Source organism: Lotus japonicus, chromosome 6 (genome assembly GCF_012489685.1).
Source record: "Lotus japonicus ecotype B-129 chromosome 6, LjGifu_v1.2".
Lineage (NCBI taxonomy): Eukaryota > Viridiplantae > Streptophyta > Magnoliopsida > Fabales > Fabaceae > Lotus > Lotus japonicus.
In genome coordinates this window covers 4,051,355-4,072,268 of record NC_080046.1, presented here as the reverse complement: position 1 = coordinate 4,072,268, position 20,914 = coordinate 4,051,355, and the positions used below count along the sequence as shown (strand labels likewise).

Below are 20,914 nucleotides of genomic sequence, written 5' to 3'. Positions count from 1 at the left end.
TATAATATATATATATATATATATATATATAGATGATGTATCTTATGAGAAAGGTAATCTTATGTGAGAAAATGAGAATAAATCATGACCGTTAGATCTAATCATCAACGGTCAAGATTAAAACATTAAGTCATGTGACTTTTTTAAGTGATCATGTGACAATCACATGACTATTAAATTCTTTTAATCTTAACCGTTGATTGTTAGATCTAACGGTCGTGATTTATTCTCATTTTCTTACATAAGATTACCTTTCTCATAAGATACATCACCATATATATATATATATATATATATATATATATATATATATATATATATATATATATATAAACTTATTTTAGTTTTGTTTTTTCCGGGAGTTTTTTTTTTGAGAACAAAAAGCTTTGTATAATTGAAAAGGAAAAGTCTATGAGAACAACCCTCTCATAGTAGGTAAAAGAGGCAAGAGGGATTCAAACAAAAGTGTTTAATCAAGTTCATAAACAAGCCTCGTTAAAACCTCTCAAGGAAAAACCCAATGGGAAAAACCCAAGAGAGGAAAAAGAGCACTTATTTATGAACAAACACTAACCATAGGTCCCAAAACCCTCTGCCACGCCCTACACAGAATGGAAAAAACACAACCAGCCAGAATGAATAAGTACAAAGGGGCCTCCACTACCTACAGCAAGCTTAAATAGTATCTTTAAAATATACAAGGTCCTTTGCAAAATCTGCTCCCCTCTTAGCCAATCTATCAGCTTCTGAATTTGCTTCCCTGTAAATATGATTCACTTTTAAGCATCTAACGTCCTTTATCCATAAATCAATTTGATTTAGGACATTCATCAATTTCCATGGCATGTAATTCCTGTTATTAACCTAACCAACAGCTAGGGATGAGTCACTTTCAATGATTAGGAAATTAATCTGCCTTGATACACAAAGAAGGAGCATTTCATGAATTGCCCAGACCTCAGGTTCAAAAGCAAAACCCTCCCCCTTATTTTTGGATATCTCTTCTCTGAGAATCCGAATTGGGGAAATATACATTTCCTATCACCATGGTATCAGACAAAGAAAACATCTTTGCTACCCAAAGAATAAACCTCTTGTCATATATAATATCTAACACAGATATAGAGTTTGGATCCCAACAAGACAGTAGACCACCTGCTGACCCAACTGCTGCAACTTCTGCAAAATTAAAATTGAGGGACTTGGCAAAGAGTTCACTAGTTCTGTATCTGCTAATGCTCAACTTGGTTTCTTGAATAAAAAATACCTCCAGTCTAGCCTTTTAAAACTTCCTAAACTTCACGTCGTTTCTTCGCACTGCCAAGCCCTCGGACATTCCAAGAGCTCCACCGCCTGGTTCTACCCATGGAATTAGGTAGCAAGAGGAGTGGGATGGTCCTCTTCTAATTCTTCTGCAAGACCTCTGATGGCCTCCTCGTCGCTTCCAGGATAAACCAAACCCACTAATTTCCCTAACATCCAAACCTTCGTCGCCCTTGTGAGATAGACACCTGCTCCACTTCTTGCTGCAGATTCTTGTAATTTAGTGAGATTAGGATCAACTCCTCCTGAGCCCTCAGTAATTTCTCGAAGGATTGATGGACCAACAATTGATTTAGGTAAAGTATGGGGGAATTTAATCAATACATAATTGATGCATATTAATTTTAATTTTCTGAGCTTGAATGAATTACTTTTATGCAGTATTTTGGTGACTTAGGTCAATTCTAATATTTCACACCTATTTGGATTTTTGATAGAAAATTGCATAATTCTTTGGTTTTAGCTTTTATGACCCTTTGCACTATAACACGTTGAATATAGAGCTACAGAGATCCAAATTGGACGAGTAATATATCGTTGGAAAGCTTACTTGAAGCCCTACAACTTCATGTTCAGTAATTCGAGAATCTATCTCTAACTTCTATGAATATTTAGACTTTAATTTTCATCAATTAAATCTTATGATTATTAATCATAATTTTCATCCTTCATTCTCCTTAAAATATATCACAAAATAATATTTTCCTATTTTCTTAATTTTTTTATCAATAATCTTCCACATGGAATTATGAAAATATCATTACTCTTGGAAAATCCTAATAATTTATTATTCACCAAATTCTCATAATCAATTTCCAATTTTATTCTAAATAAATAATTTGAAAATATTACTATTAATTTTATTTAAAATAATTTTATCCATATTATCCCACAATATTTATCTTTCCTTTTTAATTTAATTCCTAAACATTAATTATAATATTAAGGAAAATTTCATATTAATTAAAATAGTAATAATATAATTTTGTAGAAAATTCTTTATAAAGTTTATTTTAGACTTAAATATTCATTTTATTTATCCATTTTACATTATGATATAACCTCGAGGATGTTACACATGGTCGATGCTATGTCGTAAAGTTTGAGATTCGGTCTATACGAACGACACTAATTGCAAGATAGTAGCGTCAGCCATCGTGGCACATGTGTAGCGTCGGCTAAACTGATGCTAGCATTTTGCGTTACGCTAACCATGTTGTAAAATAGAGCAGAGTGCATTATACAACCTACTTCTCAAATATGGAAATGATGACATGTTTTAATGGGGTTGACAACAGGGCAGATGCGTTGGCCCATTTTAATACCCCTAAATATCAATTGGAATAGCATGTGATTACAACTATTTTGTGTCCATTCTTACAACTATTTTGCATTTTATGGAGCGACAATAAAGATATATTATTCATATTCTCCTTGAAGCGAATGTTCTAGGAGATTTTTTTAGCTGAATTGGGTATTACATGTAATAATTATTATTTTAAAATAGTTAAACATTAAGAACGAAAAAGCATCAATTAAAATGTTCACAAGTAACATCCTACAAAAGATTTTGAAAGAAGTATCATGGTAATATAAATGTATCTTGATGATACGTAACAACATAAATCGTCACAAAGACCATCAAATTAATGTCATCATGGACTAATCCGAACAAAACTTTAAGCTTCCTCATGAACCACCAGATAGTGGAACAACACTTTCCACATATCTAAAAACACGTTGCTCAATTCCTAAGTTGAGAGAAAACTCAATCACCACCTGTTGTTCACCAATCTTGTACGAAACCAATGGTTGATACTCTTCCCTTCCTAGCACAAAAACATCATCATCGTCTTTATTCCAAAACTCCAAAAGAATTTCAGGGCAAGGTCCTCGCACAATTTTAAACATTCTCATCCAAGATCCTTCCACGCCATATTCATTCATCATCCAAATATCAAAATGAAATTTAGAGTGCATGTACTCTCTAACATAACCAACACGGTCATTCAAAACAAAAATATTTGAATGCCTGATGTAAAATTTGTTTTTCTCTTCCTCAAATATACCTTGGGGCAGATTCAGTTTCCAAAACACATCATCACTCATGTCAAAGCAGAGCACAAATTCAACATCACCAGATTCAGCTAACCAATGATAAACTCCATTCAAATAAGCATTAAACATGGAATTAGCTATGTATCTAGCAAAGACACCAACATTGACCACTTTCCATGAATCAAAATGAAGGCTATATACCTGACCAATGAGCTTTTCACTTAACTCTGAGAAAATCTCTGCACCCACTACAATGTTCACGACCTTGTAGTCATCTGTTTTGGGGTCAATACCAAACCCGTGCACCACGTGGACGAAGGTACAATGTGTGTGTCTCGTTGGAGGAGGGAAAGGAAGAAACTTTACCTCTCTTGTAGCTGGATTCCAGAGAATCTTTGGATTGGGGTTCTGGGGAACACCATCTAGCAGTTCTAGGTAGATGATGCCATTGGAATGAGCATGGGCTATGATGTTGTTTACACTTTGTGTGAAGATGAATGGTGGCTTCAGATCAATAGTGCGTTGTGATTTTTGATCCTCAGAGACCATTGAAATGAAAAACCTATTGTTTATTTGGTGAAACACCAAAAAGTTAGGTTTGTTTTTTGCCTTAACAATGGAGCGAGAAAGATGTTCAGTGATGAAACTGGTTTCTCTAGTAAGAGCATTATAGTTTTTTGTTAAGCTTCTAAACCGCACTACAGACTTTACAGTGAGCTTAACAAGGATTTTCATCACTATTTCTTCTGGTATGTGCTCTTTAGCCATTATTTTAATCTCTACCATGGTGCTAATTAAAAGACTATGACAATGGAGAAAGTTCCTTCCAAAACATGTATATATAGAACTGGGACAAATACATATAGGAAATATTTATAAAGAATTTTCTGCGAAATTTTATTATTACTATTTTAATTAATATGGAATTTTCCTTAATATTATAATTAATGTTTAGGAATTAAATTAAAAAGGAAAGATAAATATTATGGGATAATATGGATAAAATTATTTTAAAGAAACTTAATAGTAATATTTTCAAATTATTTATTTAGAATATAATTGGAAATTGATTATGAGAATTTGACGAGTAATATATCGTTGGAAAGCTTACTCGAAGCCTTACAACTTCATGTTCATCAATTCGAGAATCTATCTCTAACTTCTATGAATATTTAGACTTTAATTTTCATCAATTAAATCTTATGATTACGAATCATAATTTTCATCTTTCATTCTCCTTAAAATATATCACAAAATAATCTTTTCTTATCTTCTTAATTTTTTTTATCAATAATCTTCCACATGAAATTATAAAAATATCATTACTCTTGAAAAATCCTCATAATTTGTTATTCATCAAATTCTCATAATCAATTTCCAATTATATTCTAAATAAATATTTTGAAAATATTACTATTATGTTTCTTTAAAATAATTTTATCCATATTATCCCATAATATTTATCTTTCCTTTTTAATTTAATTCCTAAACATTAATTATAATATTAAGGAAAATTCCATATTAATTAAAATATTAATAATAAAATTTCGCAGAAAATTCTTTATAAATATTTCCTATGATGTATTTGTCCTAGTTCTATATATGTTTATTCTTTATAAATAATTTTCTACGAAATTTTATTATTACTATTTTAATTAATATGGAATTTTCCTTAATATTATAATTAATGTTTAGGAATTAAATTAAAAAGTAAAGATAAATATTATGGGATAATATGGATAAAATTATTTTAAAGAAACTCAATAGTAATATTTTCAAATTATTTATTTAGAATATAATTGGAAATTGATTATGAGAATTTGATGAATAATAAAATTAATAGGATTTTCCAAGAGTATTGATATTTTCATAATTTCATGTGGAAGATTATTGATAAAAAAATTAAGAAAATAAGAAAAGATTATTTCGTGATATATTTTAAGGAGAATGGAAGATGAAAATTATGATTAGTAATCATAAGATTTAATTTATGAAAATTAAAGTCTAAATATTCACAGAAGTTAGAGATAGATTCTCGAATTGCTGAACATGAAGTTGTAGGGCTTCCAGTAAGCTTTCCAACGATATATTACTCGTCCAATTTGGATCTCTGTAGCTCTATATTCAACGTGTTTTAGTGCAAATGACCATAAAAGCTAAAACCAAAGAATTATGCAATTTTCCATCAAAAACCCAAATAGGTGTGAAATATTAGAATTGAGCTAAGTCACCAAAATACTGCATAAAAGTAATTCATTCAAGCTTAGAAAATTACAATTAATATGCATCAATTATGCATTGATCAAATTCCTCCATACTTTGCCTTTTGAACTCCCGGGAAAAACAAAACTTCATTTTAATATAAGTTATATATATATATATATATATTATAGTAATAATAGTATTAAGAACTTCCTCTTAAAAAAATGATTATAGAATAATAGTGAATCATGTAAAATATTTTAGACCACATCTGATGTTTTTGATATTTTCATAGAGAAAAGCCATAGGGTTAGGATTTTTTAGAAAAAAAAAAAGAACATAGTAACATACAAGAAAAATTGTTAGATGTTTATCCTAATTACTTTTTTTTTGAAAGATGAATGAATATTATTAAAAATAACCTGAGTATAAAATAACTCAAGGCAAGTAGCAAGTACAATATGATGTAACAAAGGCATAAACATTTGGATTATCCTAATTACTTGTGTATCTATAATATCAATTAGTTGTTTTTCTAGTATTTTCAAATCATCAATTGAAATTAAAAACGTTTAAGAATATTTGGTATTAGTATTGATAGGAAATTAATTAATTTCAAAAGTATGAAAGGTAGTATTCAACCTTAGTTTGAAAGTTTACTAATTTTCATAGTATCTTTAAAGTTATTCATTAATGTTACCATTTTAAAAATTTAATTGATTAATTTAAAATTTTAAAAATATTTAAACGTTTATTATTATTGCATTAGAATTCAAACTTTAGTATTTACTTAAAATTTGATATTATTTAAATTAAATAAGGTTATTAATCACATAATTTATAGGGCATCATTAATTATTAAGTTTCTATAAAAATTATATTCTTTTTAAAATAATAGTAAGTTTAGAAATTTGCATTAAATATTAGATAAATTCGTAAATAAATTAGCTTATTATTTTAATAATGTTAATTGTAAAAAATGAGCTGAACTTTATTTTCTTTAAATATAGCAAGTTATTATGAGTAGTAAGAAAAAGGTGTAGAGTCAACTATGTCAAGGATTACTCTTTTTTTTTGGGTTTGACTTTAGATTATAGTATATGATATGAAATCCTAATTAAATGAAAATTTAATGTGTTTTATGGCCTAACAAACATCCATTGTCCCCTATTTCCTATATGTATTTGTTCCAGTTCTATATATACATGTTTTGGAAGGAACTTTCTCCATTTTCATAGTCTTTTAATTAGCACCATGGTAGAGATTAAAAAATGGCTAAAGAGCACATACCAGAAGAGATAGTGATGAAAATCATTGTTAAGCTCCCTGTAAAGTCTGTAGTGCGATTTAGAAGCTTAACAAAAAACTATAATGCTCTCACTAGAGAAACCAGTTTCATCACTGGACATCTTTCTCGCTCCATTGTTAAGGCAAAAAACAAACCTAACTTTTTGGTGTTTCACCAAATAAACAATAGGTTTTTCATTTCAGTGGTCTCTGAGGATCAAAAATCACAACGCACTATTGATCTGAAGCCACCATTCATCTTCACACAAAGTGTAAACAACATCATAGCCCATGCTCATTCCAATGGCATCATCTACCTTGAACTGCTAGGTGGTGTTCCCCAGAGCCCCAATCCAAAGATTCTCTGGAATCCAGCCACAAGAGAGGTAAAGTTTCTTCCTTTCTCTCCTCCAACGATGTAACACCCCGATTTCCGGGGGTCACTTTAGTAACCTATTAAAGTAAATATGTAATATTTTCTAAAAGGGATTTATAAATGGGAGTATTTTTTTTTTCTTTTCAAAGTATTTCTAAATCATGAAATGCATACTCCCAACTGTACATAAATTTACATTCAGCCTTAAACAAGGCAAGTACCCGGAGGTAACAACAGATGAACCCAACTTACAAACCTAACGAATAGAATTAGATTCAACGAGGAATCTATTATGCAATGAATAATAAATCCGATATACTCCCTACGATTTCCACATCGGAGAATCGCAAGATAGCAATGCACCGAAACCTACCCAAAACTTCAAACAATACTTATAAAATAATCCTATAAGCTTTAACCAACAATGATAAGCTCTTTACCCAAAAAGTTCTAGCCTTACACCCGACTCTATTCTTCGAGTCTTCTATAGTTCTTCGACATGGAGTAGCATCTGCTCACACCGCCACCTATCGTCGTCTGACCATGGGCGTATTCCGCCAAAACACAAACAGCATGTCCAAGGGTCAACTCAAAGAATTACATAAATAATACACCAAGTAGATAAAGTTTAAGGGATAGCTACTTAGGCTTAGAGGTTTGTGATAGCATTATAAATTGTATATCTTCCAATTGAATGTAAATGATAATTAATGACAATTAACATATATTAAGTAAGATTAACAAGTATTGATGACCCTATTTTAGTAGTGTTTTTAGGGTCATTTCTTTGTTTGTTTTAAGTCTTTTTTTTTGAGTCTCATGTAGTGTTTCATGCATTCTCATGCATTTTTATCTTTCTTTGAGTCTTTATTTTGTTTTGGTAATTTTGTAGTTTTATAGGGACTTTTCTTGCATTTTAAGTAAGTTTAGGACTTGCATGATTTTCTTATGTTATTTGAGGGTCCTCTTTGCTAACAAAGCTCTTTGAGCTTCTGGATATTTTCCTTGGCTTGTTGGTTAAGTTTGCAGATCAGAAACTGAAGGAGAACGAAGGCCAAGAAGCATGGAATTGAAGGAGGACTTAAAGATGCTTGAAGAGGAGTTACAAAGAAGCTAAAAAGTATTTCCTGCGAAGCTTGAGCACCTAGGCGCTGGGAATTGGCGCCTAGGCGCTAGTTACATTTCCTGAGCCTCCTGGAATTGACGCCCAAGCGCTTGGAATTGGCGCGTAGGCGCCAATTGCCTTCCAGAGGCATGTTTTTGCCATGGAATTGGCGCTCAGGCTTTGAATTGGCGCCTGAGCGCCCAGACTCGTTTGTTTTGTGTATAAATAAGGTTTTTGCCAATTTCTTCAGAACACTTAGTGATTTTACTCATTTTAGATCAAGTTTGAGAGCTGAGGAGAACCTTGGGGCTTTAGAGAGGCTTCCAACTTGTATTTTTCTCAGGTTCTTTTAACATTTCTTGTATGGATTCTCTAGCCATGAGTGGCTAGTTTCTTTTTATGCTTTTTGTTTAAGAGATTCTATGAAGCTTTAGTTTTCTAAATCCTATCTCTATGCATGAGTTCTTGATTTAACCTTGTATTTCAATTCCATTATGCATGTTTAGCTTTGGTGCACCCTTGCTATAGACTAGATTATAATCAAATGGAAGTTTGTTATGATTTAGGGACATGAATTGGAATAGACCATTCTATGCTTGCTTCTAGGAATAGAGTGAGGGTAGGGTTTTGTTGGCCTGAATATATATGTTTAAAAACCTCTTATGAATGATTAAGTACACAAGGAATTGAGCTTAACTTTCAATTTGGGAGAATTACTTTTGTGAGGAATCAACTAGTAAGTACATAGGCTAAAGCAATAAGGGATAAATCAAGGTTTCACATGCATATGATAGGTAGAGTAAAGTGGATTAGATGATCAACAACCCAAGGCATTTTTCCATCAATTGTTAATTTCAACATTTTCAACATTGCTCTTTTGCAAACCCTTTGTCATCAACATTCAAAACCAATTTCAGAATTTTACTGTTTTAAGAACTTGCAAACTTTAGGCTTAAATCCACAATTCTCACTCACAATCCCTGTGATTCGATATTTTAAAACCCGGAGGTTTCTGTACACTTGCAGATTGACCAACAAGTATCAATCACACTCGGCAACTAAGTCAGTATGCATGGTGCATGAATGATATGACGAGGAACAAGATGCAATCCGGAAGGATGGGCACCAACGAGTCAATCCTAGCACCGGCCATAGTGGGACCATTTCCGCTCGAGTGACTCTTATACCAAACAAAATGTAGTCATATTAGCAGTATACCCGCAGGCCTGCCATTTCCGTCTGCTACTAAGAATCACCGCAGTGTTCTTATGTGGAAATCCGGGTCTTATGACCATTTTGGAATCCACCGAGGTCCGGCATCCCACCGTGTATAAACCTCAAAATGTGTGAATGAATGCAACGTGATTAGCCAAACAACGTCTCCGACCTTACTCGTCATGTCGTCACGTGTTCTAGCTAACTTATTGTCTCTAAAAAGAATACCCTAAGGTAAATGTCGATTCTGCGACAAAAGACAATAAATTATAAAAAGAGTACAATCACCCGTGATGACTTCTCGAGTCATCTGACTCATCCAACTCCGATGGTCAAAACTGCTCAGCAAGCAAAGAGTACCAATGTACTTGGGACTTATAGTTCCCCGGCTTATCCTTTAGATAGCCAAACAAATAAACTGCTCATCGAGTAAAAGAGCATCAACGTACTCAGAAACTTATTAATTTCGTGGCTTATCTTTTAGATAGCCAAACAATAAAACTGCTCATCGAGCAAAAGAGTATCAACATACTCAGAAACTTATTAGTTTCCCAGAAACTTGGATTCGGCGAAACTTCTCATTTTCCAAAACTAATATCCAAACCCTAAGCTTTCATCTGAGATTGTTATCATTATTTAAAGGGTTCAGAGGTTGTTTAGTGTATTATGAATTTTACTTGTAAAATAGTTTCCATTTAGGTTTGTCTCTAATCTTATGAGTTTAAAAGATCCCATCATCCCAAGTAACTCCCAGAGAAGGTCTCGATCCACTAAAACAATAACAAGACCCGAACCTCCGTTCGTCCCGTCAAACTTTCCCAAAATCTCATGATGAGTGTGACATAACTACCTGTTATCCTCACTCTGACGTACAACATATATATGTGTAATTGCATAATCAAATTAGCACAATCCAACAATCATGACACATATATCAACACATATTCAAGTGATAAATAATCAACAATGTCGGCCGAAGCCTCAGAAAACGGAGACACACGTCTCAATTAGTTCACTCGGCCGAAGCCTTCAGAAAACATTTCCCAGTCAATCACAATCAAGTGCATAAACAATAAATCAAGTCGAATTTGTCGTCACCTAAAGCATTAGCTAGTATTCAGTTAGTAGCCCTCACCTTAGCCAATTCCCATACTAACTGCAATTCCAATCTCAACACATCTTTGCTTTTTCGTGTCGGTTCGCTTCCTTTTATTCTTTAGCTTCGTCGTCAAGCGCTCCCGTCATTCGTACCCTTCACAAGTACACATACCATAATTACTATTTGAGTTAACCTACTAACTCAAGGTCTAAAACTGCGACTTCAGGCAATTGACTCGAAGTGAACGCATGTTAAACCTAATCTCCATACTGGCTGTAACCCATTAGGATAAATCTCAGAAATCAAGACGAGTCGTCATAATGACAACAAAACAGTAACAACCATTTACGTTGTTTCAAAAGCTTTTGACTTACTGAAACGATTTTAAAACCAAATATATCATTTTAAAATAAAAGGTTTTCTCATCTTTTGCCAAAACAACCTTTGCACTTAAAATAGCCAATTTGCCAAACGAACATAAACTGTACAGAAGCTTTGGCTAATTTTTAAATACATCAAATACATTCCAAAAAGTCTAATATTTTTATCATGGGTTATCTAACATGTTTTCTAAATCCCTGTAAATTTTCAAGTCTAAATTCGAAGTACAAAATTCGGGAAAAATCAAATACTAACAGTAGTTAGTGAGAAATAGGACAGCTTAACCCGTGCTCACTGTAATGCGTATAACTTGAGCTACAAAAATCGGAACGACATGAAATCAGCGGCAAAAGTTTTCTAACAGAAAGAGCTACAACTCGTATGAAGGAAACTCCTTCAAATTCGGTCATAAACACCATCTAAGAAAGAGTTCAAGAATTCGTAAATCCCGCTAAGTTTTTTCCATTCCAACAACCTAGCTATTGTATTGTAGTTCATGCCTATTCATTAATCATTAATCATAAACTGGGCTAAAACATATACAAGAGTTGAAGGCTTACGAAAATCAAGTTTCGGAAACTTGTCGGCGAAGGGTCGCTAGAGAAAGTTGCGGCTCACGGAGTTGACGGATGAACTGTCGCCAGAGACACAAAGGAAGGTTGTACCTTCATCCTTTCGCGGCCAGAAACTCAACGGCGCTGTCCGTTTCCCCAAAGAGCTGATGGTTTGCCCAGAAAGTTCAGCCGAAGGTCGACGGTGGTCGTCGGGGTCGTCGAGTAAAATTATCCTAATATGAAATTGAAAATAGGGTTTTGCTCTCCTCACGGCAAGGATCGTAGCAGTATCCTCCGTTTTTCCATCGGTCGCCGGAGTTGACCGGAAAGAGCTCCCGAAGGCGGCAGCGGCGGCGGTCAACAGCGACGGAACGACGATCCGGAATATGGGTTTTGTTGTGGACGTCGCAAGGGTTCCAACGGTACTAACCTCGCTATGAACGGAGGTGTGAGGACACCGGAATCAAAGATCGAAATTTGCGACGTCGGCGATGTCGGCGCGTCGTTATGCTCTGTTTTCACGTCTTGCTTCCTCTGTTCTTGTTCATGGAGCTCGCCATGGTGCTCTCGGTTGGTGGCTGTTGCTTGCGACTTTGAACCAGAGGAGGTGGTGGCTCGCGTGGAAGGAGGTGTGTGGCGGTGTGGCTCGCGTGATGGTGAGGTGGTGGTCGTGGCGTTCTCGTTTGTGGCCATGGAGAAAGAAGCTTGTGATGATGGCTGCTGCTCTGTTTTGGGTGGAGACAATGATCCATGGTGGTGTGAGTTCTTGGTTGCTGCTATGTGTGGAAAAGAAAGCACGGTGATGAGGAAGAAGAAACATGGTGTGCGTGGACAGCAAAGGAGAGGAAAATGGTGATGGTGTATGAGGTGAAAGAATGGATGCTTGTTATGAGATGATGATGAAGAGAAGTGGATGGTGATGTGTGGGTGCTGAACATGAAGAAGAAGAAAGGGTCAACCATGGTGGAGAGGAAAACGTTGATGATGAGAGGAATGAGAAGACATGGGGAAGAATTTAGCGTACAGAGTTAAGAGAAAAATATATAATTGATATATAACTATATTAAAAATTATGAGGAACTTTATGAAATAGTAAAATATAAATTATGATCACTTTGAGTAAATTAAAATGATTCATGAACCAATAAATGAGTAGAAATTAAGCTAAAGAATAATTGTTAGATAATTAGAACATATATGACGTTGTCATATTATACAATTAAGCTAAGTATCATTCCATAAAAGGTCGATACTAGCTCTGGGTTCGTTTTTAAATAAGAAAATGGCTTGAACGCAGTCTGCTTCAAAATATGCCGCAGAACTACTTTTTGCAATTAACGCCGGATGTAGAAACTTCCTTCTGAAGAAAGATTGGAAACGTCGAAAGAAATCGGTATACATGTGTGGAATCTTCGTTTGAAGCTCCGAATAGAAAAAATCTTCATCGACAGTTTATTTTAAGGTTCTTGAACTATCAGGGATTCAGTTTCAGCAAACTTACGAGAATTGGAATCGAACGTTTGTACATTCCAGGGTTTCGTGTTGAAACACTTGTCATGGAAAGGAATAAGAGAAATTCTTATATTCCTCTGAATGATTTTTGAATTTCGTTTCTACAGTGCTTTAAGAGCGGATTAACCCTTCACTGACGCTTTCGCCCTAAGGCGGAAGTGAATATGGCTTGTGCTATAACCTACCGTGACTATAATACTATTCTTAGTCATTTCTTGAACTTTCTTCTTCATTAATTCATTAAAATTAGTGAACACTCGTTTAGGTTTCCTCTCACGCTTACATTGTAACCTAGGCGTGAGTCGGAAATTATTTAATTATTCTAATTCTAAAAATGTGGGTCTTACAAACAAGACACACACATTGTACCTTCTTCCACGTGGTGCACGGGTTTGGTGTTGACCCCAAAACAAATGACTACAAGGTCGTGAACATTGTAGTGGGTGCAGATATTTTCTCAGAGGAAAGTGAAAAGCTCATTGGTCAGGTATATAAACTTCATTTTGATTCATGGAAAGTGGTCAATGTTGGTGTCTTTGCTTGATACATAGCTAATTCCATGTTTAATGCTTATTTGAATGGAGTTTATCATTGGTTAGCTGAATCTGGTGATGTTGAATTTGTGCTCTGCTTTGACATGAGTGATGATGTGTTTTGGAAACTGAATCTGCCCCAAGGTATATTTGAGGAAGAGAAAAACAAATTTTACATCAGGCATTCAAATATTTTTGTTTTGAATGACCGTGTTGGTTATGTTAGAGAGTACATGCACTCTAAATTTCATTTTGATATTTGGATGATGAATGAATATGGCGTGGAAGGATCTTGGATGGGAATGTTTAAAATTGTGCGAGGACCTTGCCCTGAAATTCTTTTGGAGTTTTGGAATAAAGACGATGATGATGTTTTTGTGCTAGGAGGGGAAGAGTATCAACCGTTGGTTTCGTACAAGATTGGTGAACAACAGGTGGTGAATGAGTTTTCTCTCAACTTAGGAATTGAGCAACGTGTTTTTAGATATGTGGAAAGTGTTGTTCCACTATCTGGTGGTTCATGAGGAAGCTTAAAGTTTTGTTCGGATTAGTCCATGATGACATTAATTTGATGGTCTTTGTGACGATTTATGTTGTTACGTATCATCAAGATACATTTTTATTACCATGATACAACAGCACGAATGTTGCTGTTTTGCCCTGGTGTGCGTTGCTGAGTGAAAAACCATAGGGTATCTTGATGATTTTTCAGTTGAGACTTGTAATGAGCTAAAACAAAGGATGAGAAAGATTAGACTCAAAGGGGCTAAACAAAGGATAAATCATGCAATGTCAGCTTTTAGGCCAGTAACTTAAAGAACGAAAAATGTCTTTATCACTTCAATGCATGCAAACAAACAACAAAATCAGTCAAAATCAAGTCAAGTTTTGCAGTGCATATAATCATGAGGAAATCACACACTTAAGAAGAGAAATGGATATAACCATTCAAGCATTAGTCCAAAAACTCTTAAGGTAAATCTCACATGGTAGCATATTCCACATTGAGTCCAACAAATAAGTTTTCTAAGCAATCATGGTGACTCAAAATGTAAGCAACTTCACCTCACTCACTCATTAAAGATATGAAACTTTCAGCGTAAAAGAGATTATATTACTCACAAACTCAGTATCTCTAAAACTCATTGAAATTTTGCACACTATTATTACCTAAAAACAAGAAAAACAAAAGCAATTTTTTTTTTGTTTTTCTATAAATAAAAACAGAAATTTAAAACTACAACTACTAAGATTCTCACCCCCACACAAATCACACATTGTCCTCAATGTGAGACATAAATCAACAATTAATATGACAAGTGTGATGACCCGGGATTTAGAGCTATTTTCCTAGTTTATTGTCATTTAGTTTACATATTTTTTAGGATATTTTGGTCATTTTAAGACACATTAGAAGTAATTCATGCATTTTAATATTTTAAATATGTTTTAGTTATTTTTATAGTTTATATATTATTTTTATGGATTTATTAGGATTATAACTATTTTTATATTTTATTTATTTTCTGTTATTATCTTCTAATGATTTTATTTTATTTTTATTGTTGTTTTAGGGGAAGATTTGGAAAAGATAGAGAAAATTCGGAATTAAAAAAGAATTCTGGAGGCTGGAATTATGTGCCGCGCGGCCGCGCGACGTTACCGTGTACTTCTGGTGCGATCGCGCCACTTGTTAGCGTTCTGGAATTAAACGCACCAGATTTCGTGCCACTTTGGCTTACAGCGTGCGCAACCGCACCGGATCACGTCTTCAGCAGAAAAGACAAATAAGGGGTTCCAGCTCCCTGCTTCGCGCACATGTGATTACGGTGTACATCACCCATGTGCACCACCTGATTGGAATCAGACGCCAGGAATTGCGAGGGTGCATGTTCTTACACTGTAACCTGCCACACTGGATCTCAGCCCCACCAGAACGTAAAAAACACTATAAATAGCGTTTTAAACCTAATTTTTGATGTTCTGAGCCCCTGGAGACGAATTTGAGCAAGCCAAAGACACAATTTTGGTTCTGGAGAGTATTTTTTCAGGTTTTCTTGGATCTTTTATGTTTTTCTTCTTAGATTTTGAATTGTTTCTCATGTCTATGAGGAACTAATTCTTCTTTAGCACTTGGGATGCCTAGTCTTTTTGATCTTATGCTTTAATTTGTACTTTGGTTGTGTGATGAATTTCTATTACAATCTATGAATTCTGCTTCAGTTTTAATTTTATTTGATTGCAAGCAAATACCTTACTAATTTCTGTGAGACTTGGAAGAGTGATTAGAAATTAGGGATTTAAGGGAACGGAATTTATTAACTTTTCTCTACGACCTTAGGAATGAGGGTAGAAGTTAATAATGGTGGCCGGAATTATAACTTTATCTTTAATCTGTTGGTTTAGGTGCTCGTAAAACAGACTTAATATTCAGATTAAAAGTCTGTCTTGTTTAAGGAATTAGCAAGTTCAGAATTTAGGCTAGATCACCATAGAGAGTAATTTTTATTTCGCACAAACAAGTTTGATTATGCATAAGTGATAATTGGCGAAGCTAACCCAGGTGCTATTTTTCCAAATTAAGTTTCACAAATTATATTAGCTTTCTCATTTTTCCATGCAATTGAACAATTAAATCAAATCCCCCAATCTTATTTTACTTTTGCTTACTAAATCATAGAACTAGTCTTAATCGATAATTGAACACAATCCCTTGGGTACGATATCTTTTATATTACTACGAGCAAATCTGTATACTTGCAGATTGGCTTATCAAAGTGCAATAAGAGAGAAGTGATAGGAAGAACCCAGAATCATGGAAGGGCCGAAGGAGGACTTCAAGAGGGCAGAGGGGATCCATCAAAATTACCTCTTCTACCGTCATGGTTGGAGCCTCACATAAACATTTGAGGCGATGTACATTCACCTTGAAGCATTTTTTCTCTCCTTCTTTCTTGATTTCAACAGCACCATGTAGGGAAACAATAGTTACCACAAAGGGTCTTCCCATGTAGAATGAAGCTTTCCAAGCATAAGCTTGAGACGAGTTAAAGAGCAAAACTTTTTGACCAACATAGAACTTATTTCTAGAGATCATCTTATCATGAAAATTCTTGGTCTTCTCTTTGTAAATTTAGGAGCTCTCATAAGCCTCTAGCTGAAGCTCCTCTAGTTGTTGCAATTCAAGCTTCCTCTTTATTCCAACCTCCTCAAAAGACAAGTTGCAGCACTTCGCTGCCCAATAAGAACAATGCTCAATCTCCACCGAAAGGTGGCATGCTCTACCAAAAACAAGTCAAAGAGGAGACATGCCAATGGAAGCTTTGTAGGTGATCCTGTAGGCCCAATGGATGATGTAACATGCATGGGAAAATGGAAAGAGTGCACAACTCCGTTATTATGGAAGGGAGATAGACCAATGAGAAGGAAAACATCTTTAACTATTGTATTGGAGAGTGGGTATTGTTGAAATCGAAGAGCATTCAATGCAAACGGTGAATGAGTGAGGAAGAGAGCATTTCATGAACAAGAATGAATGAGAACATGCCACCTCGGATTTGAAGCTCCTAAAGTGAATTTTGAGGCTGCCACATAGGATTTTTGAGTCCTTTGAATGTTCCCTGAATATATATATATTATGGATTATGGATTTTCTGTCGGCCGGAAAAAGTTAAGGAGAAAACTCAAATGGGTGTTTTCTAGTCATATTCCCACCCCCCTCCCTTTACCCCTTCCTTATCCAAACAACTACGCTACACCTTAACATCCATAATCCCTCATTCATTTCTCGTTTCCACCCTTATTCCTTTCATCCAAACAAAGTGTAAGAGTTTGGACCGTTTGATTTATCCAAGAGAATATGTGGAGGACTTTCCTCCCCCCATTCATTTGTTTTGTGTGTTCCTCTTTCCTCGATTCAGATCCATGCGAAGAAAGCGGAGTCAGACCAAGTTAAAGTGCGCATTTCATAACTGAAGCATGACTCTTGTCTTCTCCTCCGCTCGATTTTCTGCTCTACCTCAACCCTTTACCACTGGATACAAGTTTTCATACTCTTACCCTGAAAATCACAGGAAGTTCCACCAAAATGGGTGGCGTCCGATTACAAACTCACTGGTGCCTAAGAACTTCCCGAAGGTGGGTGCTCGATCGACGGGACCCATTGCACCTGCTGACCTCATTGAAGTAGTTACAACTGCTGCTCAGACCGGTGCTCAGGTGAGCTCTTCAGTTTCTCGATGAATTTATTAATTCTTCAATTTGGTTATTGGAATTGCCAAGTCAACCATGTTTGTATTGCATTCTGTCTCAGCCTGGTGGAATGTCCATGTACAATTGTTACTCTCTACATTCTTTAATTGCACTCATGGCATTATTCATTAGTTATGTATTCAACTTAAGCTATTTATTTCTATTCATTATTGATGAATGTGCATTTTTTTTTTTGTTACAAGAGGAAAAGTAACAATTAAAACAGAAAACTAGCTAGCAGAACCCAGTTACAACTACGCCGAGACAAAAGGAGGAGGGTCCTTCCAGACACGCCGTTGAGTAACTTTAGATAATATTTTATATTTTAGTATATATAAAAATTTATTTACTTATATGTCTTCAGTAAAGCAACCATCATGTACCCGTAGGATAGCTCAAGTGGTAAGAGTTAGGGGACATATGGGTTGGGTAGGGGGAGGTCCAAGGATCAATTTCTGGAGGGTGCAATTTATCTTTCCGATGTACCAAAAAAAAAAAAGTAAAGCAACCATCCTTCTACTCGCCACCAGCTATAGAGTTTTACCGCTATAGAGTTTTGGGGTCAACTATTGCATGCCACGGGACAGATAACTCTGATCATTTATCTAATTGTTTTCGCATCCCCATTTGTATGAGTATAAAAGTACCAAAAATTAAAGTACAAATTTGTAAAGTACAACTAGAAGTTCTAGCTGTATTTTACAAATTTCTAGAAGTCTCCAACACAAATATGTATCAGACACACGGATAAGACATGACACGACTACTGTTCCAAAGTGCCCATGCTTCCTTGGTGTTTACGGTGATATTTAGTAAACAAACTGTAAGACCCAAGTTTTTAAGCTTATGCTAAGTGAATAAAATCCTATTCACGATTAGGGTTGATGTATCGTGAAGGGAAACCTGAACTAGAGTTTACCAAACGAAATAAATATATGAAGGAGAAAGTTCAGGAAAAGTCGGAGGATCGTACCGAAGTCGATAAAAGTTATAGCACGATCGTTATACGCTTAAACCTAGGTCAGAAACCCTAGTATATAGCTAGTTTTCACTTTTAGGCACGATGGAAGTTAATTCCAAAAATCTTCAGAGAAATGTTAGAACTTCTCTTTTTCCATATATCACAATTGTTTCGAGGCGAAACTCTAGGATCTACGAACGTCCGATTCCAATCATCGGAAGTTTGCCGAAACCGAAACCCTGGTATTTCAAAACCCTAGAATCACCCGACAATGAAGACTTTTTCTATTCAGAGCTTCAAATGAAGATTCTACACGCGTACACCCATTTCTCTTGATGATTTAATCTTTCTTCAGAAGGAAGTTTTCTATTCCGACATTCGATGCAAAAAGCAACTTATCGGGTAAAATAGTTTTACACCGACTTTGCATTAGTCGTCAAAAATACAAGGAGAACTCATTTTAGTATTGGAATTCTTTCGCCAAAACATATTTTGGAATTCACGGAGAATGACGCCGGAAAAATCAGATTCGCGAAACTTTCATTTTACCGCGTTTTGCCAACCTCTATATATAGCCAAGAAATGAGAAAAAAACACAAAACCATACCCATTTTCCCCACCAAGGCCGCGAGTTTGAGAGGAGAGGAGGAGGAGAAGATTTTCTTCATTTCTTGCTTGATCGTCGATCCAACAGTTGCTACTTCAAGGTGCCGAGGTATAGTCGCTAATCCTTACCTCTGATCGCTTTTTCCATAGCTTTTCTATAGACTTTTCTGAGCTGATAGTTTTGAGGTTTTTGCAAAACTATCCTGAATATTTCATTTCTGATTCTAAACCTCTTCCTTACATGCCCAAGATCACTTCTGCCGGGTTAGATTTTCCGTTATGTCGCCGGAATTCCGCCGGAATCAATTTTAGCCTTAAATACCCATTTTTGGAGTTTTTGGAGTAAAGCTTCAACCTTTAGGCTGAAAACTATTGCCTTAGCTTAGTGCTAGTAGGATTAGTTGTCATAAACGTCGTTGGTGACGTCCCTGTCAAATTTGATTTTTGGGATTTCAGTTTTGAAAATTCTAAGTTAAAAATAGTGACCAAAATACCCCTGCGACAGTTTTTGATCCGATAATTTTTCCGAGTTCAGAATACCCTTAGTTACGGCTAATGAAAGCATAGGAACCAAGTTTGATCGAAGAAAAATCGAGTCCCCTAATTACCTAAAGTGGCCGAACCTATTAAGGGGGGGAGGAGGAAAATTTCCTTTTCCGAAAACTTGTCTTTCGCGCTAGATTATCGTACCTTAGAGTATAGATTACTTCGTGTAACCTTAGTAAGTATTGATAGCTTAGTTTCCGATAGATTTTGATTGATTTCTGTGGTTTTGTTCTAAAGGTGCTTTTGAAGAGTTTCCCGAGGAACAAGACTTTGCTTGCGAGGAAGCGTTAGACGATCATTATGGAGAACCTACAGGTGAGGGCTTCTCACTGAATCTCTAGTTAATGCTTAGGGTCGATGCTTTCGACATTGTTTACTGTTTATGTAATTGCTTGTGTTTGATTGGAAAAACGTTTTCTGAGGCTTCGGCTGACAATGTAGATGATGCATCTACTGAATGCTTTTGAGATTGAATCTTCATGCTAAGTGCTAATTGGGTAGTTTAGGATGTGTGGTGCATGCCTTATATGCTAAGTGCTATGTGGTTATTGCTTAATATGTTGATATATGACATGTTGATTGATTGTGCTGAGTTATTTATGCTTTTGCAATGAGATCTGAGATTCTGAATGGTGAGAATAGCGGGCAGGTCATGCCGATTTTATTTTGAGAGTTTTGAGAAAGTTTGATAGGACGAATGAGATTCGGGCCTTGTTATGATGTTGTATGGATCGAGACATTCTCTGGTGTTAGTTGGGGATTAGGAGATCCCGAGAACTTATAAGATTTTGCGATAAGACTAAAAGGATATTATTTTGAAAAGAAAACTCATAAGACATTAAACAACCTTTAAATCTTCTATTAATGATAATAAATTCGAAAGGAAGCTTTGGATGCAAATCTTA

The 20,914-nt window shown here is 35.1% G+C and overlaps 2 protein-coding genes across 2 annotated transcripts; one reads left to right on the top strand and one right to left on the bottom strand.

The window, feature by feature from the left end:
* Positions 1-3,012: 3,012 nt before the first annotated feature.
* Positions 3,013-4,167, bottom strand: LOC130724735 (F-box/kelch-repeat protein At3g06240-like). Its single transcript, XM_057576024.1, has one exon. It carries the CDS (start codon positions 4,165-4,167, stop codon positions 3,013-3,015), a length of 1,155 nt encoding a protein of 384 aa, XP_057432007.1.
* A 9,504-nt stretch (positions 4,168-13,671) lies between these two features.
* Positions 13,672-14,169, top strand: LOC130724734 (uncharacterized). The gene has a single exon (XM_057576023.1). The coding sequence runs from the start codon at positions 13,672-13,674 to the stop codon at positions 14,167-14,169; it is 498 nt and encodes a 165-aa protein (XP_057432006.1).
* Positions 14,170-20,914: the final 6,745 nt, after the last annotated feature.